At 49.9% G+C, this 17,470-nt stretch overlaps 1 protein-coding gene and 1 long non-coding RNA gene across 2 annotated transcripts in view; one reads left to right on the forward strand and one right to left on the reverse strand.

The window, feature by feature from the left end:
• Positions 1 to 17,202, forward strand: part of TEAD4 (TEA domain transcription factor 4) — a gene marked incomplete at its 5' end in the record, with an annotated part of 79,833 nt that extends 62,631 nt beyond the window's left edge. Inside the window, 6 exons of the mRNA XM_084765296.1 lie at positions 1,861 to 2,000; positions 2,736 to 2,909; positions 9,431 to 9,535; positions 13,403 to 13,543; positions 15,586 to 15,738; positions 15,858 to 17,202. Coding sequence (XP_084621422.1) covers positions 1,861 to 2,000; positions 2,736 to 2,909; positions 9,431 to 9,535; positions 13,403 to 13,543; positions 15,586 to 15,738; positions 15,858 to 15,971 — 827 coding nt within the window. The 3' untranslated portion in view covers positions 15,972 to 17,202. The remainder of the gene's footprint in view (positions 1 to 1,860; positions 2,001 to 2,735; positions 2,910 to 9,430; positions 9,536 to 13,402; positions 13,544 to 15,585; positions 15,739 to 15,857) is intronic.
• Positions 5,320 to 7,928, reverse strand: LOC311588565. Its single transcript, XR_014776260.1, has 2 exons — positions 7,298 to 7,928; positions 5,320 to 7,159 (listed from the first exon to the last, which is right to left on the reverse strand). It is a non-coding gene; the product is annotated as an uncharacterized lncRNA (long non-coding RNA).
• Positions 17,203 to 17,470: the final 268 nt, after the last annotated feature.

Here is a 17,470-nt window from a genome sequence, read left to right on the forward strand (position 1 = left end):
TCTGTCCAGGATGCTAGTGGCCACCCGGCCTCCCAGAAAACCTGGGTCATGAAGACACTGCCTCTATTGTGTCCTCCTTGGTCCCACCCTTCTTCCACAATGAAGAAGGAATAAAAAACTGCCCAGCAGCCAGACACGCTGGTGCACTTTAATCTCAGCACTTGATGGCAGAGGTAGGTGGATCTCTATGAGTTCAAGGCCAGCTTTGTCTACAAAGTGAGTCCAGGACAGCCAGTGCTACACAGAGAAACTGTGTTTCAAAAAACCAAAACCAACCAAACAAGAAAAGTGCCCAGCTCAGTGTCTGGGAGCTTGCCTAGATCTACTGTCAACATCAAAACCACAGTGCTCATCTTAAAGGGAATAAGGGATAGTTCATTTTGGAACCATTATGAGTGACCATGGCCCGGGAACAGATTTAGGTTACCCCAAATTTCATACTCCAATGTGGAAATGGTTTTACAGGTTTTTTTTTTTTTGTATAGTTTAACTGAACAAAGAAAGTCATAAATCAAGACACTAGTGGGTACACTAAGAGGCAGGTACAACAAGATGTGTGGAGTATTCTATAGGTCTGAGATGCTATGTGATGACTCCTGGCTCTGGGAATGGCAGGCGCTAGTGTTCTGCTAAGTTAATAGCTTCTGAGAGGTTTCTATTTATTATCACAAGGTGTTAGCTCAGATACAGAGTGAGACAAGGAAGGGCTGTTTTAGAAGGCTAAAACTAGCCCCAAATAAAGTAATTAGCCTCTGGGCCTGTACACTTCTGAGCCCTCCACAGTAATGAAATCCCAATTGGTCTATCTGTCTTGGCAGACACAAACACTCCTTCCAGGGGCTTTTTTTTTTTTTTTTTGGTTCCCAGCCAGACACAACTTCTTTTCAGGAATGTTTGCTCACAGTGTTTGCTCCAGGCAAGGTTCCATTCCCAGTATTACAGTGGTGGTGATGGTGGAGAAGCCAAGACATTGCAAAGCTGACCGGTTCCCAGCCCCCACTTAACTCAGCCACTGGATTTCCTTGACTTGGGCACAGAATCCGTCCTGTTCCCCAGCATCCCTGGCGGACTGCAGAGCCTTGTTTTCTGCCATCAGTCCAAGACTGCTCTTCCTTGAAGTGTGGCTTTCCAGATTCACTCAGGTGGTTCCCAGCCCTGACACACTTGCCTCTGTTGGTTCCCAGCTTGGAGCACCTCCCTGTCTTCACTTAGGGCTTACTACTTGAATTTCCTTCCTTCCTTCCTTCCTTCCTTCCTTCCTTCCTTCCTTCCTTCCTTCCTTCCTTCTTTTCTTCTTTTAAAGCTCTGCAGACCAGGCTGGCATGGCATCAAACTCACAGAGATCTGTCTGCCTTTGCTTCCTGAGTGCAGCAGCTAACATGTACCTCCACTGCCAGGCCACATGGCTTCTTTAAGTCTCACCTTCCTGATTAGCCTCAGGAACACCAAATGTGGTGCTGGGGCACATTTCATCCATCCTAGTCTAGGCCTGTGTTTGTTCCTTAGAAACCTGTGTCGTGGGTAGTATTCTATGGGTTTGAGGCAACTGAGCCCTCCAGGGGACTTCCTGCACCCAGGGCCTCTGAATTAACACGCTAGTTGATTCAGCTGGCTGCCGCAGGGCAAGAGTCCTGCAGTGCCTGTCCTGGCAGCTTTCCAGGCAATAAGAGCTGTTGTGAATCCAGCAGCCTTTGAGCACGGGCCTGTGCAAAAAAAGCCTGGGACCCCTGAGTTGGATCCATAGGCTCTGCTGGACCCACTGGACACACTTTCACTGGTTTTGTCTGGTCCTCATTGCGGATGTGGAAGGGGAGGACAAGTAGGGGCAGGTTCCATGTGTGTCTCTCTCCCTTCTTCTAGGCTTTGAGTCTCCCGCAGGACACACCCCATCGCCCTCTGCACCTCCAGCTCCCCCATGGCAAGGCCGCAGTGTGGCCAGCTCCAAGCTCTGGATGTTGGAGTTCTCTGCTTTTCTGGAGCGCCAGCAAGATCCCGACACAGTAAGTCCCCCATGTCTGACCGGCCTACACCAACAGAGGCCATCTTAATCAGAGGCTCTGCCACCTCTGGAGGGCCCCAATATTGCAGGCCCAGAATTCGTCACTAATACCACCGGCCCTGTCCTCAAAGAAGGCCTAGAATCCTAGAACTTCGGTCCCCATGCTACACAGCCCTGCCTCATAGTGGTCCTACAGCAGAGGTGTCACCTTCCATCCTTCCCACCTCCCTCTGGCTTTTTTTTTTTTTATCTTTCTTCCCCCATCTTCCTTCAGGGCTTAGTAAATGACTTGTTTCTTTCCTCTACTCTTCCCTGCCCTACCCCCTTTCTTCCTTCTGTTTTGTTCTTTTCTCTTGCTCTCTGTAGGTCTCCTACCTCAAGCTTTCCTAGCTTCCGGTCTCCCTTTCAGCTCTCTCAGCCTTCTCCCCAGTCTTTATTCTCTTAGGTTAATGCCCTTTCCTCCCAGCCCTGCCCTGCGCCCTGCCCCCTGCCCCCTGCCCCCCCCACCCCCCTACCCCCCCTACCCTGCCCCACCTTGGCTCTGAGGGGCTCCCAGGAAAGTGAGGAGACACTGATGTGCAGGCCACATCATCTGGAGCACAGGGTACAGCAGGGTAACCCTGAGACCCATCTTCTCTCCCTTCTCCCGGTGAGGAAACTGAGGCTCAGAGAGGTAAAGAGATTTGCCTCCGGGTCATAAGTGAGGCAGGCAGACTCATTGTCCTTCTGTTTGCAGTATAACAAGCACCTGTTCGTGCACATCAGCCAGTCAAGCCCAAGCTACAGTGACCCCTACCTCGAAGCCGTGGACATCCGCCAGATCTATGACAAATTCCCAGAGAAGAAAGGTGGCCTCAAGGAACTATTTGAACGGGGGCCATCTAATGCCTTCTTCCTTGTGAAGTTCTGGGTAAGGGCGAGCCTCTCCTTCCTTCGCTGGTTGCATTGAGAGGACTGGGAAGAGAAGGCATGGTTCTGTAGGAGACAGTGGGGTACTGGTTGGTGGCGGGAGGTGGGGGGGTAGGGAGGGGACACACACAGGAAGCCAGACCAGAGAGCTGAGCAGACTGAAGACCTTTGTTTCGTTTCCTTTCTTTCTACTTCCCTCCTTCTGTCTTCCTTTCCTCAGCCCATTTTTGCCCCCCTATGCTGTGGTGTCATGGCCTCCAGCACACTAAGGTAGAACCTTCCTAAGTCCTGCTCTAACTCAAAAGGCCCTTTTCTGATGGTGACTGTGGAAGGGTTTGGGTCAGGAAGTGAGGCCTTGAGGCTGCAGCAGTGCTATGGAAAGACCGAGTGACACTGAGGGGCGGGAAGAGTGTCCACTTGGAAACTGTTGGTTCTGGGCCTGATGCTGGTCCCCAGCTGCTTCTCTGCTCTGTGAGTTATTGGGCTGGGCAGAGCTGGGACAAGAGGTGTGTAGCCAAGGTTGTCTCCTGATACAGCCCAGACCACCCATGTCTGTCTCAAGCATCCCGTCCACAGACTTGACCTCTGCTGCTCCCCTTATCCTTCCGTGGATGTTGGGTACCCAGAGCCAGTCCACGAGATGCTCCCCTGAGACCAAGAGGCACGGAACTGCCCACAGCTTTCTTCCAGGGCCTAGGAAGGAACACAGAAGGAACTTAGGGGAGACCAGGCCAATGGCCAATAAGAGCAGGAAGTCCTTCAGGCACCTGACTAAACTCCAGATATGGAACTTTTCCCGTATCTGACACCAGACTTGGGCCCAGTGCTGACTCTTCTTCCTGCTTCCTCAGGCTTCTGCTAACCCCCGGAGGACTATGTAGGTGCTTTTCTTTAACTTAGTTAGTCTTCAGTGCTGGAGTGCCCTCTATCTTGTTACTTGTTTTTAAGTTTTATAGCACAAGACCTCAGCTTTGGTAGACAAGTCTTCTACCATTGAGTGCACTGCAACCCTACAGGGCCTCTCTTTCTACTTCCGCCCCACCCTAATTTCTTATCCCAATTTCTTCCCAAGCCTCTTGGTAATCTGGAAGTTTCTTGTCCTGGAAAGACAAGGTGAAGGTGTATACAGTATTCTAGGTGGCTTTCTGGCCCTGCCTAGGAATGCCTGTTTCAGCCCTCCCTACAGCTAAGCCAGTTCCCAGCTCTCCACAGAAGACACAAACAAATGCCCCGTTGGAGACCCCAGACCTTGCCTTGACAATGCGTACTTTTTGCCCTATGGTTGCAGACATAGCTGGTTCTCCGAGCAGGATGGTGCCTGGATATGACTCTGGATCTGCTAGGCTGAGAGGAGAAAAGCCATCTCCTCCCTAGCAATATATGAGTAAAAGAAAAGAAGGGAGCAGGGAAGTTTGGAGAAAGGTATGAACGACAGAATAATAGAATGCGTAGCAGTTACATTAAGATGAGTTGGGTCCTAGGTGGTCTTTAAATTAAAACTTAAAGCTTAATTAGTATGAGTTGGGAGGGAGGGAGAGAGGGAAAGAGCGCTTACACTTGATTGGTAGAAAATCTAGGTCAAAAACTGTTTTGTCTTTTTTTTTTTTTTTTTTTTTTTGGCTTGGGGCTAGGTACTGAACACATGGGTCTTGCACATGTCAGAGAAGTATTTTATAACTGTGCTACATGCCCTGTGCACATGTGGTACACACACACACAGAGTCTTGGTATATATATCCTAGGCTAACTCAAGATTATTCTGCCTCAGCTTCCTGGGTTCTGGGATTACAAATGTCCACTGCCACACCTGCGGTACAGCAGCCATTTGTAAATTCATTGCTCTACTATATTCTGATGTGCGTGCCAGAACCTATAACTGTCCCTATACATAGGGGATTTTTACGACATACTTTTTTTCCTCTCTGGAAGTTTTAATACTTCCTTGATCTCCAGTTTCCAATTTCACATTGATTGTCTTTACTTACATCTTTTCTTTCTTCCCCTCTTCAGCTTTATACTTGGCAAGCACCTTTATTCTCTTTGATTTTTGCTTTTGGGGAGGGGTTGGTAGGGGCGTTGAAACTGAATCTCACTGTATAGTTTAGGCTGGCCTGGAACTTATAGTATAGCCTAGGCTGTCCTCAAACTTTGTAGTGATCCTCCTGTCTCAGCCTCCCAAGTGTCAGGGTTAGTGGTGTGAGTCATCGACCTGTTTGTGTGTTGTGCATCTCCTGTTGTCCTGGAGATTACACCAGGCCAAAGAGCCCCAGGGATCCACCGGTCTCTCCCGCCAGAGCTGGGATTCCAAGTGTGGCACCGAGCCGGACTTTTCTGTGTGGCTTCTGAGGCTTGACCTTACGCTATCATGGTTTTGAGGCAAGCCTCCCAGTTATTGGTTTTTATATTTTCCAGTTTATTTGGTTGGTCTTTTTTTTTTCTTGGAGACGCCTTTATTTTGTCTAATTTCTGGATTAGTTCAGTGTTATAGCGGAGTACACATCATCCAAAGCCCGAAGCATCGGGGCATAAGTCAATAGCTTTTCATCATGTAGAGGAACCGTGCAGAGTAGACCCTCCAAGGATGCTCTGACCACTCTGTAATATCCCTGTAGCCTGAGTCCTTTCTCCTTGCCATCCTCGGTCTATGGCTTCTGCCCTCAAGGTCATGGCCACTGGAATTCCAGCCCTTATGGCCACAAAACAAACACTGGGGAAGAATTCTGTGCTGCTCCCTATAGGGTCCTTTCTAAAATCCTGCATGGGGTGTGATTATTTGTATAGGTGCTCCTTGCTCTGCTGAACCTGGGAGACATGAACTCAGCCGCTTTGTGGCAGGTTTTGGTTAGCGTTGTTGTGGTTATACAGGCAGCCTCCAGGTTCTGTTATGGTTAGCCGGATCCTGGACTCCCCTCCAGAGTGAGGTGACTAGTTGCTCTCTCAGCATTGGCCCAGCTGCCCTTGGGATGTGACTGGAGTCAGAAGGGAGGACCAGTAGTCAGTGGCAAGATATGTTTATCAATACATTGCCTTGGAGGACAAGACATATTTAAAGCCCCTTTTTGATAGCTCCCACCTCCTTTTAACTGGTTCTCTCTCTCTCTCTCTCTCTCTCTCTCTCTCTCTCTCTCTCTCTCTCTCTCTGTGTGTGTATGTGTGTATATATATATATATATATATATATATATATACATACACTTTTTAAAAAAATTCTGAGTATAGGGAGCTTAGGGCCCTATAAATGCCAGGCAATCCCTACACACGCCAGGTAAGCCCTGTACAACTGAGCTGCAGCTCAGTGCAGATGGTGGCAATAGTTTGTACTACTAGACACATTTCAAGACAGGCTCATCTTAGCATCCCCATTTCACACATTGGGGAAACTGACACATTGTGCAGACAAGGCTTAGGTCTGAGGCAGGCATCCTTGGTGGGCCTCCATTGTTCCTGTGGTTGCTCTTGGTGTGTTCAGGGAAGACAGAAAGATCACAGGTGCACTCACATTAGCAGGTCACATGGATTCTCGTTTGTGACTCTTGCCACCTCTGCAGAGGTAGATCTGATTGATAATCTTGTTTTCAGATGACAAACTGAGGTATGGTCAGGATAAACAATTTATCCAGACAATCCATTTTGTTGTAGTACCAGAACCAGACCGTAGACATTAACAGTATGGCTCCAGGGTCAGGCATTCGAACCTCCCAGGCACAGATTTGGTGCTGATCCTGGGACTGGGAGAAGGTTCTGGATTGTTTGAAAGGCTCTGAGGAATGCCAGTTGGTAGCAGAGAAGAGTGCAGACTCAGCTCTGACCATACAGTCTGAGAAGAAAGAAACTAGGCTTTCTGATTTTTTAGATCTTGACCTTTCTCCCAGGAAATGTTGGCAAAGCCTTCCTTCCAAGAGGAAGTAAACCAGAGTCTCCTTACTGGGCCCATTTACTCCTCCCTGCACCCCCCCCCCCACCTCCACCCCCAGACAGGGTTTCTCTGTGCTGTCCCAAACTTGCTTTGTAAACCAAGCTGGCCTGGAACTCACAGTGATGTGATGCGTCTGCCTCTGCATCCCGAGCACTGGGATTAAAGGCGTACACCACCACCACGCCTGGCCCATTTACTCGTTTGCTTTCCCTTAGGGGACATGGGTGGGGAACTGATTGAAGAAGGGAGTGTGGGGACAGCTGTGACACCAGAAGTCGGCAGATCCCATGGACATGTTTAGCCATGGCTGTATAAACAGCTCACGCGGTCATTGCCTTGTAGCAGCACAGACTCCACAGTGGGTCTTGGACCTTCCCATGTGACAGGCAGGCAACTCTGAGGTCCAGCTGTCCCTCTGGGATGCAGCTGCTTCCCTTGCGAGCTGAATCTCCAGTGAGTCTTGGCTTCTGTGCCTCTGTTTCTCCCTCTTAAAGGTTAGCAGTTATTCTTGTGGGCTCCAGTCTGGGAGCTCAAGTGAGACCTTGTTCTTCCTCCCCTAGCCCCATCTTGAGTGCCAGGGTGAGAGGAAGTCAGAGAGGGAATGGCAAAGGCCCTGGCACATTAGCAACCATCATTTATTTGTCCTCATGTGGGAGCAGCCCAAAGGCAGAAAATGCAGCAAGGAACCTTTACCTATAATAGTGAGAGTCTGGCTCAATCATGAGCAGTCTCCTGCCCACTGGCCTCTCCCTCCTCCTACCTGCTGTGTGCTTGGCCACACACACACTTAGGAAGGAAACCTGTCCAGACAAGAAACTGTTGCCTGTCTCACAGGCAGCCTTCCTCGTGCTGCCTTTGTTTGCTCAGTCTGCCTCCCAGGTGCTGGAGAACCTGCCTAGAGCAGAGGCCACTTCCATTTCCCGGGATCCAAACCGCTGCCTCCCTCCCCTGAGGGTTGCTGTTTGCACTGAGGGGCTGTGGTGATAGTCCTGCAGCCAGCCTGGACTTACCCCCAGTGCAAATGGCATCAAGGTACAGCAGGAGAGGAGGTCCCCCCACCCCCAAGGCCCAGTTCTGAGAGCATGCTCACTGGAGTGAGGGCTGGAAAACGGACCCCCCCCCCCCCCCCCCGAACCCTTTGAAAACTAGCAAAGGCTGCCTGTCCTTGGCAGGGTAAGGGGCACCCGGCTGTGCACTGGGTGGAGCCAGGCAGCAGGACAATTCCCTAGGCCTTTCCACCCTGTAGTCCACTGCTCTCCTTTGGGCCTGACATTCCTCCCAGACATATACCAACACATAACAATCAAGGCCGTCTGCTCATCTGTCAGTCACCCGATCCCTCACACCTGTTCTAGACCCAGTACATGAGCTGTCCACCCTCAGGAACAGCTATGAATAGGGTGCACGGAGGGGGTAGTGTGTTCAGAAGGCTGACCACTGAGAGGGACAGCTGTCCTGGACTACAGCTGCAGGGTGAGGCGGTGGTAGAGCTGGATGCACCCTGGAACCCAAGTACTAGGAATATGTCCTCTGGCATTGGCCACCACCTCTTAGATCTGTGCATCACAGGGCAGATTCTAGGGTGATGTTGGACCCCCCCCCCCCTCTTCATTCCACCAATCCTACTTTATTCTCAGTTACAGATTCATACACAATACACACATACTCCTGAGTCTTTTTCTGCGCCATAGCCCCCCCCCCCCGAAATGCTATAGGTTTTTTGAAGGGGTGGGAGGTGACTGAAGGGTTGGCAGCCATGTTTGAGATGGAAAGCTCGGCAGGGGTGGGGGCGCAGAACTCAGGGATCAAGTAACTCCACTACAGTCAGGGACCTGGCCCCTCTGTCACAGCGCCACCCAGAGTTGAGAAGCGGGATAGCTATATGCAACCTTGATCAAAAGGCCAGTGTGCCAGGCACTGAGCAAGGTTTGTTAAAAACAGAGTTCTTGCCCTGACAGACCTTTCCCTGGGCAGGTCACATGAGCGTGGGGTGCAGAGCAGGAACAGATGCCTCTGTGTGTGGCCTGAGAAGCTCTTTGGTAGTGGGGTCTTCCCAGCATGGTGCACAGAGATGTCTTATAAGGGCTACATCTACTGACACATCTTATTTATATATATAGTTATAGAGTTGTATAGTTGTATAGTTATATATATTAGTTATATATAGTTTTACATAGTTTAATATATATATCAAGCTGGGGTGTGGTGGCTGTCACCTTTTTAAATCCCAGTTTGGACCACATAGCAAGATCTTGGTTCAAACAAAGACACCATGGGGCTACGGAAGGATCTGTGTGGTTAATGAAAACGACATTGCTCAGAGTCCTGTGGCCACGTGTTTGTCATCTGAGTATAACACCCAGGCCTCAATGCCTCTACCTCTCCAGGCCTTGGGACTCATGACAGTGTTTTGTCTGTTTTTGATGCATGGTCCTCATTTCTGCTCTATTGGTCTACTAGTTACAGCATAAGCTAAGCTCACAAACTGTCTCTCAACACTTTAATGCCCATCTGGCAGACCTGGTCTCCAAGGACTGTCTTATGTCTTAGAGAACGTGGGAGAAAGGGTGGGCTCATGTCCCTGTTGTTCACTTCCTTTGTCACAGGAAGACCTTGAGCCATGGCTGACCCACATCCTTGAGGACTCACAGGTTGCTCTCCCTGCCTTGCTCCACCACCCCCAGCTGCCACAGGATTACGATGGAGGCAGGGTAGGGAGGTTGAAGCAGTCTTGGGTGGGGAATGGAGAGTGTTTAGTAAAGGGGACTGTTTGTTTCTGAGAGGAAATGTTGGCTTGGATGCTGTTGTAATTGTTTGTTTTTCCTTCCTCCTAATGAATGGCTCCGTTTAAGCTATGCATAGGGCACCGAGACATTCTTCATTCTGTTCTATAATTGCTTTTCTCACTCAGCCAGCTGTATTCATCCGTGATGGTATAAAGGCTAGGCTAGTCCTCAGCAGTGTGTGTGTGTGTGTGTGTGTGTGTGTGTATTGCCACATTAATACACGTTAATTACAGGGTAATTAACACTCCCTTGTCAGTTTACACAAGATTTTTCCTGTTGAAAGGAAGTCGCCAAAGGAGAGAAAACTAGTGCTTGGGTGTCACCTAGTGGCCAAATCCTACCAGACCTTCCTGGGTTCTGTAGGTCTCAGAACCTGCATCGTGATTGGCAGCTCACAGCCTGCACTCTGGTCCATGTGGCAGTTACCTCTGCATTGTGTGGTAGGTGAAAAAGCCTCATTATAAGAATCAGCCTTCTGGCCAAGCGTAGAGTGACACCACCTTTAATCTCAGCTCTTGGGAGGCAGAGGCAGGCTGGTCAGGATCAGTTACAGGACAGCCAGAGTGACATAGCGAGACCTTGTCTTGGAAAAATCAAAAACAAAAACAAAAGCAAAACAAAGAATCACCCTTCTGTATGCTATTTGTAGGAAAATGAGTGACATTAGAAATCATCATGTCAAAATCAGGCCAACCCAACGAGGCAAAGACATGTTTTCACACACACACACAGTATACCATTTTAAAAGAATTCCTTAATTAAAATGAAAAGAAATATGTCTGATTAAGTGAGGTGACTCAGAGTGCGTATGCACCCGCCTCCAAGCCTGATGGCCTAAGTTCAGTCTTTAGGCTTTGCGTGGTGGAAGGAGAGAACCAACGCACAAAGTCCTTTGGCTTCCACGTGCTTCCTCTGGCATGGTGTATTCATACACATAAAATAAATAAGTAAAAAATTCTCTAAGGACTGGAGAGATGGCTCAGAGGTTAAGAGCACCTTCTACTCTTCCGAAGGTCCTGAGTTCAAATCCCAGCAACCACATGGTGACTCACAACCATCTAAAATGAGATCTGGGGTCCTCTTGTGGCATTCTGGCAGAATACTGCATAAATAAATAAATATTTTAAAAAATTAATTAAAAAGCCAAAAGAACCCTCCTTAAACTAAAGAGCTGAAGGGGTGTCCTGGAACTGTTTACCAAGTAAAGCTATATAGACACTCAGAGGGCACTTGCCATGGTCCATAGATACCTCTGGAGCTAGCAGCAGAACCTGCCCATATCTGTGTGTTTGCTGGCTTTGCAGGTATACAGAATGCACAAACTACAGGGTCGTGGAGTTTACATCAAGGTTCTAGAAAAAAGCCTGTGAGGCCGCACAGTGTATAGAAGGGTTGGAGTCCTTCAGAGGAGTGAGTAAGCCTAAGTCGCAGTAGACCTCAAAAGATGCTGGGAGTGTGGGAAGTCTGTCAAAGAAAGCTGCAGGTACCCAGTAGAGCCAGCTCAGGGGAGAGGCCATGGCTGCAAATGACAGAGCCATCACTGTGTAAGTCTTGGATATCAGATATGGGGCTATAGAATTTCAGGGTTAGTTTGCTGAGTCACTGCCTTTTTTAAAAAGTATTTTGTTGTTGTTTTTGTTTCCTTTTGTTTTTGACATAGGGATTAGCTGTGTAGCCGTGGCTGTCCTGGAACTCACTCTGTAGAACAGGCTGCCCTCGAACTCACAGAGGTCTTCCTGCCTCAGCCTCCCGAGTGCTGGGATTAAGGTATGCTTCACCACCGCCCAGCTTTTTAAAAGATTTTCACATATATGTCCTGTATATGTGAGCACATATGTACAGGTGCCCATGGAGGACATAAGAGGGTGTAAATTGCCCCAGCGTGGGTGCTGGGGGCTGAGCTCAGGTTCTGTGCAAGAGCAGTAAGTGCTCCTAACCAGCACCCTCCATCCAGCACCTGCTGCCCTTCCGGGCTTTCCCTTTGACATGGTAATGTCTGCTTGGCTTTATGAGTGGGAAGTATGTGGTTTTTCGTTCTGATTTTGCAGGGTTCATAGTTCAGATTGCCTCAGAAGAGTCTGTGCTCTGGACACTTGTGACTACATGTGTTTGAATTGTGAGATGGACATGACCCTTTCTGGGCTGAGGATATGCTTTGAATCTGCAGTGTCTCCCACAGACTTGCATTTGGAATGCTTGGTCCCCCGCTTGTGGCTCTATTTTGAAGGCTCTTAAGAGGTTTGGCCTTGCCGGGTGCTGGTGGCACACGCCTGTAATCCCAGCTTTGGGGAGGCAGAGGTAGGTGGATCTCTGTGAGTTTGAGGCCAGCCAGGTCTACAAAGCAAGTGGGACAGCCAAGGCTACCCAGAGAGACCCTGTTTCAAAAACAAAACAAACAAAAAAAAAACAAGAGGTGTGGCCTTGCTGGTCCTTGAAGGTTGCACCGCTCCTGGTTTGGGCTGTGTTCTCTGCCTCCTGTCCTGCTGCCATGTGAACAGCCAGCATCTCATGCTTTTAGCACCAGCATGGTCCTTTCTCAGGTTGTGTGTGATGTCTAGCCACAGTGATCCTAAAGTAATTAATGCAATATCCACCCCAGAAGTAATTGCTGGGTCCCACGTGGGCACCTGTGAACCTAGCTCAGAAAGAACTGCACTGAGCCTGGATATGGGGATAGCAGGGGCTTTCCTATGCCTCCCATTCACCATTTTTTTTTTCCTTTTTCTTCTTTATTTTTTGGTCCTTCCAGGCCAAAGGGTCTCCCACTGAGCTGTACTTTATTTAATACATGTATTCTTTAACAATTATGCTTGGATTGTTCATGAAAATTCCGTAAGACATTAAAACAAAGTTAGTCATCATCTCAGGTTATTTCCTTGTTAAGTTTTTTTTTTTTTAATATGGCATATGCATGTTAGGCGGGTATCAAAAAAGAAAAAAAAAAGTCACAAAAGCAAAAAAACTGAAAACTGCTTGATACACATGGAGCAGTGACCACCAAGCAATTCATTTTTACTGTATCTGTCACTTTGACATTTGTTCTTAGATTGCCTAAAACACTTAAATATGAATAAAATGTATAGCAAAAATAATGAGAACTTTAACAAAGGATGAAATTCAAATTGTTTCTGCCCTGATCAGAGTAAACTGGGTCACAACTTTGTCTAGGGACCACTTTTGGAGCGGTGGTCGAGGGTGTGCACACAGAGACACACATCCCCACCGGCAGTTACGGGATGTTTGTACCATAGCCTCACAAATGCTCCAAACCTTGAAACCCACAAAAACATTTCTGACTGCAACCAGTCATCCCGTTTATCCTTCCGTGAGCACAACCCAATATGTGGGCAGTTTTCTTTGCTTAGACATGGAAGCAGTTTTTTTTTTGTTTGTTTGTTTTGTATTGTGTTGTTTTTGTTTTTCAAGACAGGGTTTCTCTGTGTAGCCTTGGCTGTCCTAGACTCGCTTTGTAGACCAGGCTGGCCTTGAACTCACACCTGCCTCTGCCTCCCGAGTGCTGGGATTAAAGGCACCACTGCCTGGCTAATGGAAGCAGTTTTAACTCTGGCCCTTCTGAAGCCATAGGACTATGGCAAACAGGCATAACATGCCCAAGTTGGCCACCTCCAGATGAAAACAAATAACTCCTTAATCTTAATTGGCTTCACTTGGCGGCCCCTGGCCCCATTCTGTTCTCTGTTCCAAGAACCTGCACTGTGACCTTCCCCCCCCCCCGCCCCCCACTCCTAAGGATGTACCTGAAAACAACCAATCTTTCCATGTCTCTGGCAGGCAGACCTCAATACCAACATCGAGGACGAGGGCAGCGCCTTCTACGGGGTCTCCAGCCAGTACGAGAGCTCCGAGAATATGGTCATCACCTGCTCTACCAAGGTCTGCTCCTTTGGCAAGCAAGTAGTGGAGAAAGTTGAGGTAGGACGCCACCCAGTGGGTGTGGGGCCAAAGGGGGTGGTCCGTGTGCCTCCTTTCACTGGCGCTCTCCTGGGGGCAGGATTGCTGAGGGAGGCCCTGGGCACAGGTGGGCTCCACGTGGCTTCCATGAGCCTTCAGGAAGTGTATGTTTTGGGTTGGGTCTGAGGCATCTGGTAAGTTAACTGATTTAACTGCCTGTCCTGAACCTCAGGGCCCTGGCTGCTCTGGGAATCTTCTGGCTGGGATTCCTCTGGCGCCTTCTTGGCAAGCACCCCACATCTTCTAGAGCACAGGCTATCCCGAAGGCTTCTCCCTAATCCACCTGTGTCTTTGACACAGATGAGGCCTTTCCCAGTCACACAGCTCTCTAGAGGCAGAGGCAGGTGAGGTTGGATGTTCAGGAGTTGTTTGCGGCTCACTTTTTCACTCCATGATCTCTGAAAACCAGGTGTTTGTTTTAAGAGCCTGGTGTATGCCAGGCAAGAACTCTACTACTAGGCTAGGCTCTCAACTCTTAACCCCTCCCTCCCTCCCTCCCTCTTTCCCTCCCTTTCTTCCCTCCCTCTTCCTTCCTTCCTCCCCCTCTCTCTCCCTTGCTTCCTTCCCTCCTCCTTCCTTCCTCCCTCCCTTCGTTCTTTTTTTTTTAGGATTTATTTTTTATTATGAATACAGTGCTCTGCCTGCATGTACACCTGCAGCCAGGAGAGGGCACCAGATCTCATTGTAGATGGTTGTGAGCCACCGTGTGGTTGCTGGGCATTGAACTCAGGACCTTTGGAAAAACAGGTGGCACTCAGCCACTGAGCCATCTCTCCAGCCCCCGCTCCCTTCGTTCTTTGCTTCAGACTGTCTTTAGATCCCTCTGCCCTAGCATCCCAGCAGCGCACAGCTTGCTTTTCAGTGTTGGTGTGCCACGGAAACCTTACATTTGGGCAGTTTTCCTGCCACTCTCCCACTCAAGGGCAGGCAGCCTGGTGCTGAACACCTCCCCCACTCCCACTTCCTGTTGGATGTTTGGGGTTGTGTTATCACCTGCCCGCCCTCCCCCCGCCCCCCTTATCTCTAAGGAAGTATCAGCTTGTCTTCTCCACACACTGGTTCCAATAGCTGTGACATTCTGGTCCTATTGTGTAATGCCACTACAGCCTCTGCCCCGGCATACCTGTGGCCTTAAAGTCTGTGACCCTGTGCAATGCTGAACAGTGTGCATGGCAGTAGTCTGGTCACCTCTTGGCCCACCAGGGTCAGAACTGAAGGTGTCTTCTCCACCCGGGATTGGTAGCCACCTCACATCAAACAGCTTGGTGCCAGGCAGGACCTGGGAAGGGACTTTTGTTTTGAAGTCCCAACCCTAGAATTGCCAGAAAGCACTTCCCACATTAGCTCCACTGAGCCCCACTCATGTAACTGCTCTCAGTCTTGGGAGTGTGGTCCTGTAGCAGCAGCAGTGAGTGTGTGGGAGAGTGGGTTTTTGTTCTGTTTTGGTGCTAAAGGTGGATGCTGGGGCTGATGGTTGCTAAGCATCAGCCTGCCCCAGCAAACGCGGTTTTTACAAAGTTCCTGCAGTTATTTACTTTCATTAAACTTGTCGATGTTGGTTTTGAGATGTCCATGTCTCTGTCCAGTCAGTGGTCACGCCCCCTGCCACCCATCCAGCTCCTATGCCAACAGCATCCACCACCAAGGTTCATGCCTATGGCAGGTCTATTGCAAGGTGCTGGTACCCTCCCCCACCTCAGCCTCACCCGCCCCATCTCATTGCTGCTAATTACGGGTCTTTACATTCCCCTCTGCTGGAGGTGCCTGCCTGTCATGTCAGTGACAAAAGGGAGAGGCCTGGCTTAAGGTCCAGAAACCTCAGAGGATGACTCTCCTCCTGGGCTGTCTTCTGCCTCTCATTCCCATGGGTGGTGATTGGATCTCTGTACATCCCTGCTGAATCAGGCTTGGGGAGAGGGGTGGGGTGGAGGGGGGATGGTGGGGGTGGGGGGTAGAGGGGGTGGGGGGAACTCTAAGCCTCTGTTGTCCCTGGGGTTCTCCAGACAGAGTATGCTCACTATGAGAATGGCCACTATTTGTACCGCATCCACCGGTCCCCGCTCTGTGAGTACATGATCAACTTTATCCACAAGCTGAAACACTTACCTGAGAAGTACATGATGAACAGCGTGCTGGAGAATTTCACCATCTTGCAGGTATGGCACAGGGCAGGTGCCCAGGGTATGGTGCGTAGGTGGGTGGCACCAATCCCTTCCCCCCCCACCCCCCACCCCCCGGGGAGACCTTTGAACCCTCACCTTTGTCTCCCCTGCAGGTGGTCACCAACCGAGACACACAGGAGACGTTGCTGTGTGTTGCATATGTCTTCGAAGTGTCAGCCAGTGAACACGGGGCTCAACACCACGTCTACCGGCTTGTGAAAGAATGAGAGACTTGGAGGACGATGGCTGGGGGGCGGGGACAAGTCCAGACAATGGGGACCTGGGAGGGAACCTTCAGGGACAGCCCCCAGAAGTGCCAAGAGAGCCCACACAGAGTTGCAGTTCTTACCAGGAGCAAACTGCCTGATTTTGCAGTACTCAACCCCCCAATAAACCCAAGGTGTCAAGTATTTCCAGAGGAGCTGGTCTGGCTGTATGAGCCCAGAAGGGCCAGGGGACAAGGGGCACCCGGAAGCAAGCTGGAAGCAATGGCCCGGAGATGCCCCCAGGATGGTCCAGGAGTCAGAACCTCAGTGGACTCAACCAGGTGCATCACCAGACACCAAAGCTCAAGACCCATTGATTGGTCCATCTCAGCTGCTGGAACCCCAGACTCTGCTGCTGGTCACAAGAGTGGCCTGAAGACAGATGGCACTTGGGTCACACACCCAGGGATGCTGTACACGACTGTCTGTCAGCCTTGCCATCACTGCTTGAGGATAGCAACAGCAGAAGGCCTCACTCCTGCAAACAGGGCTGGATTTAGGTGTGGCTACAACATAGTTGTTGGACAGAGACTAGGTAAGAGCTACACAGGTGGCTTTGTTCCTTGGGCGGTGCCTCTCTGCAGGGGGCAGTGGCTCCAGTCTGAGGCAAGGCTTGGAGGTAGGGAATCCTGCTTCAGGGCCAGCATTTCCAGCTGCCTGACCTTGACGGGGCTCCTCTGCTTATCTATGAGTTCCCTTTCCTCTCTGCTTAGCACTGGTGAGGGGAGGATGTCTATAAAGTGCCTGGGTCAGGCTGTGCCAGTTAAATGATCTAATCCTTGGCCCCTTGCTTCTCTCCCTCTGGAGAGCCTAGACCTGTCTCTCTGCTGCCCTCTCAAGGCTTTCTGGTGTCTGCTTCCTCAGTTGGAGCCGTTTCTAGTAGCCTGGAGCCTCAGGAAGAAAGATCCAACCTGGGCGTGTTGTGCCCAGAACTCAGGGATGCATCGCATCGATAAGGATGCAGAAATGGGCAGGGCATCATTGAGGGGATGCTATGGAAGTGAGGAACAAGGGCTCTGGAGTCAGTCTAGTCTGGCTCTGCAGGCTGTGCAACCTTGGGTGTATTAATGTCATGGTGCCTCAGTTTCCCCATCTGTAAAATGGGTATAACACTCACCTACCTCGTGTATGGACAGTGCCTCACACAGTGCTGAGCACATCCACATGTTCAATAAATATGCATCGGTACTAACCGTGGGAGCTTCAACTCCAGCTATGGAGCCAGACTGGGGAGCTATGCACTAGGGTGGGGTGGTTCCTACAGCAACTGCCTGTCTGTCATAAATAGGAGGGATCCAGAGGTCTCAGGGAAGAGGTGGCTTCTGAGGGATCAGACTCCTAGAGGAGGATGGCTAGTATTTATTGATGTCATTTCTTTGGTTTTTGGTGCTGGGGCAGACCCAAGGGCTTGGGCACAGGCTGAGTGGCCATGCCGGAAGTATGCAAGTAAGCACATAGGA

Source organism: Acomys minous, assembly GCF_964271855.1.
Source record: "Acomys minous genome assembly, chromosome: 17".
In the NCBI taxonomy this organism is placed as follows: domain Eukaryota; kingdom Metazoa; phylum Chordata; class Mammalia; order Rodentia; family Muridae; genus Acomys; species Acomys minous.